We start from the raw sequence: 14147 nt of genomic DNA, 5'->3' as shown, positions 1-14147 counted from the left end.
CTGAGTAAAGAAAAAGATGATGCTTCTAGCTTTTTCTGCAAAATGAGAAACTGTTACTGATTTTATGTAATGTAGGTAATAAATAATGTTAATTTTATCTCACAAAAGCACTGGGATTATCCAAAGAAAATATATTTAGTATAGGCAGACAAAGAACCTTATTGATAAAGATACATTTGACAACCTGGAATTTTGAAAGCTTATTGAAGTCCTGCTTCCTCTGCATTTAAAAAAATCTTGTTAAGGCAATAAATGATTTTTAAAAATCTGTGCTACTTTTTTTTCAGAAACCCATGTTAAATGAGGTAAAGAAGACCTAAAATAACAGTGTTGTTTTTTTGAAGTAACTATTAGAATACTGTGGTGTTACAGTGAGGGAAATTGTAGGAACTAACAAATTTCTCCTTTGTTACATTTCTTACTATATCACAATAAAATACTCACCTCAAGAAGATAGCAGCACCTTTCCTTTCTTGATGGATCCTTAATTGCTCTTGAGAGTAATTATATTTTCAGGCAATATGAAATTAATTTGGTGATCAGAAATGAAAGTGGTCTAAATTTGGAAATCATACCTAAAGTGTATGATTTGTGACTTTTGCTCTAGGGTTATTTGCTTGAAACAGAAGAATTCTCTTTAGTATGAATAAATAAACAGTGTAGTAGTTAAAGTTCTTTGGGTAAAAGCAGTAGAAATCAATTCCAGCTAACTTAAGTGAAAAAGAAAACAAACAAACAAAAAAACAGCATTACTTATCAAGAATCTATGAAGTAGCTTGTAAAACTGAAAGGAAATGTGAAGAGCCTGACCCTGGGTGGCTCCAGGTATCCAAATAGAGGGAAACAGTGTGTGCTCTCTTCATGGGCTAGTGATTTCCAGTTGTTTTCCATCTCTGTATCTTTCTACTCAGAATTCAAAAATCAAGGCAAAGTACCTGATTGTCCTAGCTTCAGCAAGAGAAATGATGTCTTTTTCAAGTATCACCTTATTACAAACAGTTTTTTAAAATACTATGGAAAAACTGACTGGTAATAAAATCCTGGTAAACCAGATTAACTTAATTTATAGAATTTGGTCACAGGCTCTGCTTCATATACTTTCCTATAATTCTTAATTTTGCAATTATATGTATCTTTTTTCCCCAAAGAAAGCCGCAGTTTTCATAAGTAAGTTGATGCTTTGTTTTTCATATGTCTGATGGCTTATCATTGGTTTTCATCCTCATTTTCTGTGTCTTAGGTATATTTGAAGGCTCCCATGATTCTGAATGGAGTCTGTGTTATCTGGAAAGGCTGGATTGATCTCCAGAGACTGGATGGTATGGGCTGCCTGGAATTTGATGAAGAGCGAGCCCAGGTAGGGTGACTTAAGGCTTTACTGACCGTGGTCCTTTTATCTACCCCCAATCTTGCCTTTGTCTGGAGATCTAGTTTACCCAGTCTTTAAGAGTAAATAAAGAGAATCTCATGTTTGAGTAGTCTTGAGGAATCGTGAAGAGGTTGAGATCCAAATTTTGGTCCTAGTTTTGGGAAAGTTTTTCCTTCAGTGGTTCTAAATTTCGTTGGATTACCACTATGTACTTGGTGGGGCACTTCAAAGTCCTGTAAATGATTCTGTTTAATGTTTGTTCTGGACCTTTAGAACATTGGGGGTGGGAAGCAGTTTAAAATAAAATGTAGGAGCAGCACTTTCGGAACGACTGCGTGAGGAACTTGGCAGATTCTCTCCCCAAAAAGCAGTGATTAAACCTAACAAAATTGTAAAAAAAAAAAACAAACCAAAAAACCCATTTATGGTCTCTGGATATTAACCAAAGGTCATAAATTAAGAGACATTTATTCAAACAAAGCTAGTGAATTTCAGTAACAACAGTGATAGTTTGGCATTTTAGTCAGGACCTGTTCCTATGTCCTCCCTCAGCTCTGTGGTCACTCAAGTTCTACCCTGGGTAGACAGGGGAAGCCATGAGGATTGGCAGCTCTGCTGTCCTGTCAGAGGGAGTGGACTTTATTTAGAGTAGGGATGTTGCTGAAAACAACTGCAGTCTCTGTGACAAACAGTCAGGGAAAGTTAAGGTTGCAGGAAGCAACAAAATGGTAGACTAACCAGAAATTTATCAGGGAAATCTAGGGGAAAAGATAGCTAAAGTGGGCCCTATTAAGACCATACGTTTAAAAAAAGCCACACCTCCTCATGTTCCAAAAGGCTGTGTATATGTGCAAGGCTACATCTATTCAGGAGAGGACAAAGAGGGCCCTAGAAAGATACTAGTCGCTGACCGAACACAGGTAGACGATAAACTTCCTGCACTTTGAAAGTATTCCCCCAAGCCATACATGGATCCAGTGGCAAGGGATGGAAGCCTTCTGGCTTAAGGTGTTTAAGCAGAACCTATGACCAATCATTGGCTGACCACTAAATTATGTTGACTCAGGGGCAACCCCCTAGAAAGCAAGGCTTTAAAAGGAAAAAAAACTAAACTAAACAATGACATCAGAGGCTGAGCACTGCTGGGGAAATAGACTGCAAAATTAGTCTAGGCAAGTCACTAGGCAGACAAACAAAAACCAGCAACAGCATGCTAGAGGCAGGGGTCAGAATTCAGAGTTGCTGTAGTATATTATCTAAAATATCCAGTTTTCATCAAATTATAAGATATGCAGAAGAGCATGAAAATGCGACTGATACTCAGGTAAAAAAGCAGGCAGTAGAAACTTTGAGGGAGCTCAGATGATGGTTCTTAATGACAAAAGACTTAAAAGCAATTATTTTTTGGTATGTTCAAAGAACTAAAGGAAATTTTTTTCCTTTAAAGAATTGAAGGAAAATTATGACAATGACTTATAAAATAGAATATCAATAAAGAGATCTAAATTATTAAAGAGAATAAGGTTGCAAAAATGAAAAATACAATAACTGAAATGAAAAATTTGTAGACTCAACAGATTTGAGCTGTTTTCTTCTGCTCAACAGATGGCAGAAAAAAGAATTAGTGAACTTGAACATAGATTAATAGAGGTTATCCAGTCTGAAGAACAGAAAGAAGAGAGAACAAAAATGAACAGTCTCAGACCGTGGGACACCAGCACACATACCAAGATATATGTAATGAAAATCCCTGATAGGAGAGAAAGAAAGGGGCAGAAAATATATTTTAAGAAATCATGGCTGAAAACTTCCAAAGTTGATGAAAAATAGTCATCTCCATATCCAAGAAATTCAGTGAACTCCAAGGAGGATGAACACAAAGAAATCTAACCTAGATACATCAAAGTCTAACTGTTACAAAGAAACTGAATCTTGAAAGCAGCAAGAAGACTTCCTTACATACAAGGAAGCAACAATAAGATTAACAGCTGACTTCTCTTTTGAAATTGAGGAGGCCAGAAGGTAGTGTGATAACATTCAAAATGCTAAAAGAACATGTCAAAGTATCTAATTATTAGTGAGTGTTAATTTTCTTCAATTATTTAATATTAATCCTCTAAATCAAGTTCAAATAAAGGCAAGAATAAAAAGGAGCTCTCTTTTTGTTATTTCTGTTATCTCTTCCCATGTTCTCTATATAGAAATGTAGGAGTTTTCTTCAGAGATCAAAAAATAACAAAGTCTTGTATAGCACAGGGAACTGTATTCAGTATCTTGTAATAACTTACAATGGAAGAGAATCTGAAAAAGTACAGATATATATAAAACAACTACTTTGCTGTACATCTGAAACAAACACAACACTGAAATCAACTATACTTCAATTAAAAAAAACTACCAGGGATAGGGGTTGAGGGAGTGAAGAGATCAGACACAGACAACACAGAACATGTGAGGACACAGCGAGAAGACAGCCATCTGCAAACCTAGGAGAGACGCCTCAGAAGAAACCAAACCTGCAGTCACCTTGATCTTGGACTTCTAACCGAAAGAAAAATCTAAAAAGAAAAAAAAAAGAGAGAGAGATCAAAAAATAAAACCTTCCTAGTAAAAATTTAAGGTTCAAAGTTAAAATTCTTAAGAAAGAACCTCTGCTACCTTGATTTCCACAGGGTTAAGGAGTACCTAAATCTTTCAGAAAAATTGTAGATAATTGGCAATTTAGAAGGCTGTTTCTGTAATAAGTGATACAGCAGATTGAATTTATATAAGGGGGAATTTCAGATTGAGTTGACTTCTAAAACTGAAATATTTTACTAAAATGATAGATAAAAATTTTAAGTTTAACCCACAGAATTTTCTATACTTAGAATTTTCCAAGCCCTGTTGCCCCAGTAAGTACCATCTGTTGTGACAGTAAACTAATAAAATAATAGGCCTTATATAATGTAATGTAAAAACTTCAAAGCAGGGGATGCCAACCAGTCAACAGTCAGCACTTCTCTGGAGCTTTCCCTATCCCAAAATTATCTGGAAGTAAAAGTAAACAGGCCATGAAGTATAGAACCTAGGAGTAGGAGCTCCATAGCCGTGAATTGTGATTCCCAGCCCCACCATTTACCAGCTATTGTGGACTGAATGTTTGTGACCCCTCAAAATTCATATTTTGAAGCCCCAACTCCCAGTATGACTGTATTTGGAGATAGGGCCTGTATAGAAGTAATTAAGGCTAAATGAGGTCACAAGAGGGGGGCCCTGATACCATAGAATTAGTGTCCTGATAAGAAGAGATACATAGGGAAGCTTGTTCATTCTCTGCCATAAGGACAAAATTCTCTAACAGATGCTGATGTACCTGGTGAGCTTAGAGATAAACGGAGGCTAGTCACAATTCCATTTTTTAGAATTAAATTGTATAAATATTTCAACTGAAATATTTTCACAGGTATTGCCTTTTTGCCTTTGTTCAGAGTAACTTTAACAAATGTTGGCAAGGATGTAGAACAACAGTTGGTGTGTTGGTTGGTTACATAAAATTGACGCAGCATTTGGAAAACTGGCAGTAAATACAACTGCACTTAGGTATACTGATGATCCAGCAGCAGTGCTACTCTAAGGCATAATATGCAATGGGAATGAATACATATATTCAACAAATGGGACATTTGTAGCAGCATTATTAGTAATAGCCAGAAACTATAAATTGCCCAAATACCAGTTAACAGTAGAATGGACAAATTGCATGTTCACACAAAGAAATACAATGAAAATGAAAAACTACAACTAGCACACCAATACAGGTGAATTTCACAAACATATTGAGTGTACAAAAAAAGCACATGCTGTATGACTCCATTTATATAAAATACAAAAATAGGTAAAACTAATAATACATGTTGTTAGAAGGAAGGATGGTGGTTTACCCTTGGAAGAACAGGCTAGGTACTAGAGTAGAGGAAAAAGAGATGCTGGTACTATTCTATTTCTTCATATGGCTTCTAGTTCCATGGAAAGTTCAGTTTGTGAAAATTCATCAAGCTTTATTTTAGGACAGTGCTGTCCAGTAGAATTCAAATGTGAGCCACATAATGTAATTTAATTTTTTCTAATGCCATTTTAGAAGCTAGGTTGATTTCAGAGAGGTTTTTCAAAGGCTCAGATTTTTTAATTCCCAAGTGCCTGTGTATTGCTATGTGAATTTTTTTTGTATTCAGCATCGATTTTGTCACAGACATTTTATAGTTAACTATGTATGCATAAATGTATTTGTAATTTATGCAACTCTAATGTCTAAATGATTGGCAAAATATCTCACTTCTTTGTATGAGAATTGTTGGGATAACAATTATGAATTAGATATGTACTGCAACTAGTTCCTAGTAAATTTTTATTTCATAGTTTTAAAAAATTCACTGAGAACATTTTTTTAATACAATGTGCACCACCAGCATTTGTATTTGTATTATCGATTTAAGAGCCAATAATTTTATCTTCACTGTTGTACTCTTTAAATTAATTTACTGTAGCAGTCACAAAAATAGTTTCACCTTCAATGTTATGACCTTCCAAAAGTTCTATTTTGATTCTATGATAAGATTAGAAAAATTGAGCCATTGTTGGGATGTACAGATTTTCTGTTTGAGTACCTGACACTGATGTAAATCTGATGTCCTTTAGCTTTTTGCAAGTTTTTTCTGTCAGTAAAGCCAACATATGAACAGCTTTGCTTTTTGTATGTGCACGAGAATGTGAGTGAAAATTTATAAGAGTCATTTGATTTAAATTAAAAGTTGTGTTCTACAGTGATGTTAAATGTACCATTTGCAGCTGCACATGTTAAATTGTTGCCTTTGGAGTATATGTTGTTGCTTCTTCAGCAGATTTCTTTCTTTTGGTTTTCATGTGATCAGTGGTACTCTGATCCCCACAGAGAATGGGAAATGTTATTTTGTACAAATCATACATTCATTATCAATTTTCCAGGAAACCAATTTGATTCTTAGTTTTTCATTAAACATGTGCTTGTATTTTTTAAATTCATTGCACAGAAAGGTAAGTAATACCAAACTGAAATGAATATAGTTATAGATTTAGGCAATACAATAAAGACAAAATCAGTGCCACAGGAATGGTCAGAATATTCTATATGTGCTCTATGAGAACACTGCTAGGCCTTTATTTCCCACATGGGTTTTACAAACACCCAACCACCTTTTATGATGACTCCTTCTGACTACTTTGTGCAGACTGTGGTATAGACCACAGAGTAACAGACTAGTGTGACAAGTAGTTGGTAGGGACCGGAGTGCTAAAAGCTACCACCTGGGACTGGGTAGAGTTAGTTGTCCCTAGCCATTTCAGCATACTTTATCGGTGAGTGTGTAGTTGTATCAGCAAGTATCCTTTATGCTGTCCTTGGGGAGGTGTTACTTAAGCTCACAATGGGAAAGGATCAGGATGACACTGGTAATTGCTTTCAGATTTAACCATTTATTAAAGTGCAGTCTTGGGGGAAGGTATAGCTCAAGTGGTAGAGCACATGCTTAGCACGCACGAGGTCTTGGGTTCAATCCCCAGTACCTCCTCTAAAAATAAATAAACCTAATTACTCCTACACCTCAAAAAAAAAAAAAAAGTGCAGACTCTGGTCATTGCACATGCTTTTCACATCTCACTAGAAAAGACCAAGACGAAAGGTGAAATTAGAGACTGGTAGGCTACCAAATCTCTCTTGGCTTATTGTACTACAATTATTAGTAGTGATACTTTTTTTTTCTTTTAATGAGGTAAAATGTATGATCATTGCTAGAATACACATTAGTGGCTAATAACTTACTTAGGGAATTAGATCACATCTCATGTTATATGCTCTCATTTCATCTTGTAATTCTTCTCTACTGTTCTTAATCATGGTTGCTAATTATATACTGATGTTTGTAATTATTTGTTTGTTGTACACCTCCCCTACTAGACCAGAACCTGTGAGGAAAATTCCTACACATTGTATGCATTGCATCTAGCACAGTGTCTTGGATGTAGTAAAGACTAAATGTTTGTGGAGTAAGTGAAAGAGTGAATGGATGCACAGGACAGAGGGATATCCTGTTATCAGTAGACATGTCCCAGTTGATACCTAACTAAATAAGAAAAATCCTTTGGGAGTTGGGAATAGAGTTCTTCTGCAGGTAACTCTGGCTTATATAGTACATTCTGAAAATAGAGTTGGTATGTATAATAATGTTTAGTCGAATGTGTGAATTGTATATATCCATAAATGCTTATAAAATAATAGCACTTATTGAATGTTGTCAGATAGGATGCTTAAGCATTTTTTATAAGTTAATTCATTTAATCTCATGAAGTATTACTACTATGTGCATTTTACATGTGAGTTTACTGAGGCTTAGAAAAGGAAATGCCTTGCCCTTGGTCATAAAACTAGTAAATGCATCATAAGAGTAGAAACTTGATCATATGTTTCAATTTTGTGTCAGTGAAAATTACGAGTATTCACCTTGCTAACAGTGGCAAATGAAAGATTTGTCATGCAGAACAAGATATCAACAGTACACAGTCCAGGCCTGGTATAGCACTTAATTATATTATTAGGGGCCATGGATCTTTTCATTTTCCTGGTATACTGTGCTCGGTTATGGCTACATCCTCACTGTTATGTTTGCAAGATGCTGTATCTCTGGTCATTACATCAGTTCCCAGGAAGGAGGAAAGGTGAAATGTCTCTTAATGACTTTCTTAGAAGCCTCATTAGGTGACTTCATGCTTCTGTCTCATTGGCAAGAACTGAGTTACCTGGCCACCTTTTGCTGCAGTGAATCTAGAATGGTGAATATTGATGACTTTTTTGGTATTGTTTTTGATCTTTTAGTTTCTTCAGGTGTGCCATTGAAAATCCTAATGTTGAGAAGTATGTGACTGCAAAGCTTGAGCCAGGGGGCTTTTTAAGTTGGGGAGTATTATGGTAAGATTACTTTAGAAGGTATGCTCTCATGGCTCTGTTGTGGATTGGGGGATGGCAGAAGGAAGAGACTTCACAGTAATTTGGGTAAGAGATCTTAAGAGCCTGCACTTGAGAATGTTTGTAGAAATGGAAAGGAGATTAAAGATTCAAAAAATATTTAGGAGATAAGATGGATAAGATTTGGTGATAGGCTCTATGGAGACAAGGGGGAAGTGAAGTGTCAAAGGAGGCTCAGGTTCTTGGCAGAAATGAGTGGGTGGTGCCACCAACCAGACTGAGGAAGAGTAAAGAGAAAGTTTAAATTGATTGCCTTTTAGACACAGTAACTTTGAGGTATCTCGGTTTCCTTCATGTGCAGATCTTTATCCATTAGTTTGGAAAGGATTAGGGTAGATTTGTTATATGTTGCAAATAATTTTTCTTGATAATATCCCTTAGAATTTTATTTACTTTTTAGTAATAGTCTAGAAGTTTCTAGCATTTATATAATCAATTCTGTTAATATCCTCTTTTTTATATGTCTGACTTTCGTGCCATAATTAGAGGGCCTGTCTTATCCCCATATGGTAGAAATATATACCAATTTTTTTTTGTACTTCTGTGATTTAAATATTGACTTGATCAGGATTTTATTTTGGTGAGTAGGATGAGGTAAAGACAGAATATGAAAGAGCACTTTCAGTTGCTAGAATATGATTGAACCTGATTACTATTTTCAAGGTGTTATAATAGGACATGAAAATGCTGAAGTTTTCTTTTAAAAATTGCTCTTATATTAATTTTTTTGGCTCTTATATTTTGAGAAATACTCTGCTCTTCATTTCCTTCGAAAAATAAGACACCCCCCCAAATTTTAATTTTTTAATATAAATCAGAATTAAACTATCTGTTTCATGTATTCTTAATGACAGCAGGAGGACGCATTAGCACAACAGGCCTTTGAAGAGGCTCGGAGAAGGACACGCGAATTTGAAGATAGAGACAGGTCTCATCGGGAGGAAATGGAGGTGAGAGTTTCACAGCTGCTGGCAGTAACTGGTTAGTACTTTCCCCCAAACTCTCAGGCTCTATTTGTGATGTTTGTGCTTAATGTTTTTAAATAGTTTAATGTCTTTAATTTTTAAAAAGGTGTACTCTGTGACTTTGTGTTTATTAAATATAATTGCTATAAAGAAACTTAGTCTTAATTTTAAGGTTATATATGAATTCCTCATGTATTGGTTCTCATAAAAATCATTTACTATCATAAGGTGTATTTTCTATTAGTTCATTGATCCAAATATCTTACCTCTTTTTATAGTAATCACTTCCTTGTGTCTTTTTATTGTTTTATTACCCATGTCTACTTCAGTCTTAAAACACTCAAATTTAGTCTTATCTGGTGTTTAAATTTGATACAGCTGTCAACTAAATAGAATAATTTCCAGGCATGAAAAAGAGTTCTGGAGATTGGTTGCACAACACTGTGCTTATTTACCACTACTTACCTGTGTACTTGAAAATGGTCAAGATGGTAGTTTTTATGTTATTATATGTTTCCACATTTTTTTAAAAAAGTCAGTGTTATATAATAGAGAAAATTTGTAGTTTTTCTATGCACAAAATTGTATGTACACTATTGTTTATATTAATTAAAAAGTGTGTGTGTGTCTACACAAAGAATGTGGTTAAGAGAGCCCAGACTCTAGAGCCAGACTACAAGGTCTGAATCTGGCTCTGCCACCTTTTTTGTCACCTCTGACAACTTATTTCGCCTTTCTATGGCTGAGTTTCCTCATCTATAAAATAGGGCTGATAATCATGCCTGTATCATAGGGCCATTGTAAGGATTAAATGAGTAAACACACGTGAAAGCACTTTTAGAGACTGTGGCCCTGACTAGGTGTCAGCTGATATTATTGATATTTCATGTTTATATTATAATGTTTTTAAGAATAAATGAAAAAAATCAAGCCTACTTAGTGGTTAATGTATGAAATAAAATTATCTTTTAATGGTTGATATTTCCCTTTGTCAGTGAGTGAATTGATTTAATAGGCTGACAATAACTGATGATGTCCCCAAGAATACTTTCTATCTAGGAGAAGGGACAAGAGGGATATCATGAAATACATTTATTTTCTTTGAAGCGTTTATGATTCTTTTTTTTTTTTTTTTCCTAATGGAGATACTGGGGATTGAACCTAGGACCTCGTGCATGCTAAGCATGTGCTCTGCCACTGAGCTATTAACCCCCAACCAAAGCTCTTACAGTTCTTGTGATCAAACTGCCCGTGACATTTTCTTTAAGAATGCTTGCATCTGTAATAGCAAGAAGTCTTTTTAATGTATAATATGCATTTATCTTATATTTCTGAACCTTTTTGTTCATGCTGTTTGTTCCCTGACTGAGAATGTACTTTTCTACCCATCATCAAGGCCTGGCTTAAGCGTTATCTGTCAGTCCCTTCTCCAACCTTCTTAATCATAATTAGCCCTTCTACTTTGTAGTTTCCAGAGCACTTCTTATTTCTGTTATTGTTCTTATTGAACACTATATTGAAACATGCCTGTCCTCCACTGTAGTGTGATCCCTAATGAAATGGGGCCCCTGATTTTGTGACTTCCACGTGACCCACTGCAGTATTTGGACATTGCGTTTCGTTGTCAAGTGGAGAGCTTCAAAAAAAACAGCTCCTACTCTGCCAGTCTGAAAACTAGAGCCTGTAGGTTAAAGTAGAATAATACATATTAATGGTCTCTGGAAAGATTTTAAATGTTTATAATTTGTTGGTTTATATTAGGTAATTTATTAAGTAATGAACCCCAAGTGTGTTGTGCTGGATTCTGCATTAGGGACTGAGAAATATATAGATGAAAATGCATTATTTCTGTCCTTGACATCAGTCAGTCTTGAGGGAAAATAGATGTTTAAACAGATATTTGCAGTATACTTTAGCAGCAGCCATCCATAATGGAGGTTCAAAAGGGGAACAGTGGTGGTGCACAGAAAGGCATGCTCGCATCTGCCTCTGCTTGGAGGATTCACAGTAGAATACACTTGCAGAGATTTGAAGGAGGAATATTAGTCTGCCAGCTGGACAAACTAGGGAAAGTGTTCTTGACAAGGAACAGTGGATGCAAAGGAGTGAAGGAATAAGAGGTCTTCCCATGTCAGAGAACATAACTGGTCAGTCTTTCTGGAGCATGCTAATGTGATTTTAAATGAATGAAAGAATTGTTTTATAAAAAGTGCTATTCAGCTACAGTATAGTTGAAGAATAACTGTTTGACAATTAATGAAACAGTTATTTAGAATTTTTTTGCATGTATTTTGCTTTAAATAAAATTATAGATTATTTGAAACTAAGACTTGTTTTTTCTAAGATGTTTGACTGTTTTTATAAATAGTGTTTCTTGAAGAAAAATATTTTGGTGTGTGAGTTTATGTTTGTGTCTAGACAAAAATAGTCTTTTGATAGATTTGTTGCTCAGATAGATTGTTTCCAGTCAGTTTTATGTGAGTGGCTGAGCACCTGAGCTTTGTTGTCAGGCCTAGCTGAGATTCCTGTTCTATCACTTGACAATCTATCTTAAGCCCGTTTTCTTACAGAAATTGTTTTGAGAATTAAAAGGGGAAAATGCCTGTAAAGCACTTAGTATGATGGTTGGTATTTGTATGCCTACAGCAAATAATAGCTCTAAAGTACTTCTTTAGTGCTAAAAGCTCTACCACAGGTTCCAGTTAATTGAATTATCTGGCTAACAAGAACATCCTTTTATTTCTCTTAAGTGTATCAGGGCACTTTCCCTGCATTATGACCTAGAGCATAGAGAAAATGGTTGGATTTTCATCAATGATTTAGGATCCTGTAGTCCCTTATGGCAGTAGTTTAAAAATTCAGTTCTTACAGAGAACTGTCATTTAGAAAATTGGACTGGATTCTGACTCCAGAGCTTGCACTGGCTTAGGGGAGTTTTGGGTATGCATGATTTTTGGCACTTTGCACATATGTATTTGTTTTGTTTGGGAGGTGGCGATTAGGTTGGTTGGTTGGTTGGTTTGTTTGTTTGTTTGTTTGTTTGTTTTAATGGAGGTACTTGGGATTGAACCCAGGACCTCGTGTATGCTAGGCATGCACTCTACCACTGAGCTATATACCCTCTCCCCATGTGTATTTTGCTGCTGCTGCTGCTTTTTTTTAATCCATAAAAAATTCCTGACGTCAGTTTATGTTCTTGTAGTTTATCTCCTTTTTCCTAAAAGGAGAACATTGGAAAAAAATGTTGTGTTTCCTCCTTGTAATTCAAACTTTTTATTTGTTGTTTTTAATTTTGTTTTTTAAAAAGTAACAATTTTATAAAAATGGTTTTCTTACATTCACTTGAGTTATATTCATTTTACATTTGAAGAAACAGACTCTGAGAAAAATTGACTTTCAGTTAGTTGGTTAATGAAAGGAAGAGTGAGGACTTAAACCAGTTTCCTAACCAAAGGTCTCCACAAGTACAGTCTAGCACTGGGAAATGAATTTCCACATCACCCATAAAGATGATTACATTGAAAAATAAAATCTGCCAGAAGTTAGAAACCATTTTGCCTGGAAAAGGAAAGCTAATGAAGTAAAGAATAATAATGGTTCCAGTGGGTGGTCCTGATGCCTGACTAGAGACAAGGGCCAAGGAGCAGTGGTAACTCGTGGGTGGCAGTAACTCAGTAAATGGTCCTTGGAGGTCTCAGATCCTGGCAGCACAGAGGCTTAGAGATGTCCTGCCCCTGTTTGGATAACCTCTGAGGCCTCTAGCCCTGACATGCTAAACTTGTAATGGTGGTGCTCATGAGCATTTAATATACATATAAGGTTAAGGTTACTAACAGTAGGAAGCAGAACTCAAAGTGGTTTTGGTTTTCATCAGTGTCTTTTAACCTGAAATCTGTTCTAAAACTCCTTGAGTGATCACTTTTCATTCTTTATCATTTATACCTTTTGAATTTTGTATCATGTGCCTCTTTTACCTGTTAAGAAGAGAAATAAATTTTGTTATTAGTGTTAATACAGAATGATGAAAACAGAAGATTCTAGAACTTGCTATCTGTATTCTCTGGTGTATAGGCTGTTTTAAAAAATGTGAACTCTCCTGTCTTCATTTGAAATTTTATGCAGCACTTTAATGTATAAAGTAGATAAAAGGGCACTGTTCCAGGTGAAGCAGGTGTGGGGATTATTCTCTTCTCCTGGAGTACCTGGGGTGTTTTCAGGGAACCCAATAACTGGCAGGATTTGACTTGAGAACCTTTCAGGTAGTAGATGAGCATGAGGTTTTTAATAGATTGTCTGGTTTTGAATCCTAGCTGTACTACTTGTTGCCATGTGACACTGAGATAGTTTTTTATCCTCTTGAGTCTCATCTGTAAAATGGAGCTAGCACGCTACCTCCCAGATTGCTGCCTAGCTCAGTATATGACACTTAAAATGGGCCTCATTGGAAGCAGGTTTCTTCACCCCGTCTTTCTGTGCATCTTAGTTCACAACGTATCTGGAGTGGCAGTAAAGGCAGGTGTATACTAACTTTAGACTGTGAAAGTCAAAGATATGTTGCCATACTGTTTTATATTCTGGTGTTGTATTTTAACAACAAAAAAGGATTTTGAACTTTTTTTAGCTTCTCTTTGTGGAGATAGCAGTTACCCTGGGGACTGAGTAGTGACAAGTAGGGAGCACAGAGGAAACTTCCAAGCTTGGTGATACTATATTTCTTGATCTGGGTGATACTATATTTCTTGACATGGGTGTAACTAGTGAAATTTCACTAAGTGAA

General features: G+C 35.6%; 1 protein-coding gene across 3 annotated transcripts in view; it reads left to right on the top strand.

The window, feature by feature from the left end:
• The window catches only part of CBFB (core-binding factor subunit beta), a 47342-nt gene that overhangs the window by 25710 nt on the left and 7485 nt on the right, over nucleotides 1–14147 (top strand). The window contains exons 4-5 of one of the 3 annotated variants that reach the window (XM_031458302.2): nucleotides 1241–1357; nucleotides 9260–9355. In XM_031458302.2, the coding sequence (XP_031314162.1) occupies nucleotides 1241–1357; nucleotides 9260–9355 (213 nt within the window). Of the gene's footprint in view, nucleotides 1–1240; nucleotides 1358–2974; nucleotides 9387–14147 lie in introns of those variants that run through there. The other 2 variants (XM_031458303.2, XM_064489087.1) reach the window with 2 other exon arrangements.

This window comes from Camelus dromedarius, chromosome 9 (assembly GCF_036321535.1).
Source record: "Camelus dromedarius isolate mCamDro1 chromosome 9, mCamDro1.pat, whole genome shotgun sequence".
Classification (NCBI taxonomy): Eukaryota; Metazoa; Chordata; class Mammalia; order Artiodactyla; family Camelidae; genus Camelus; species Camelus dromedarius.
This window is presented reverse-complemented; position numbering and strand designations above follow the sequence as displayed.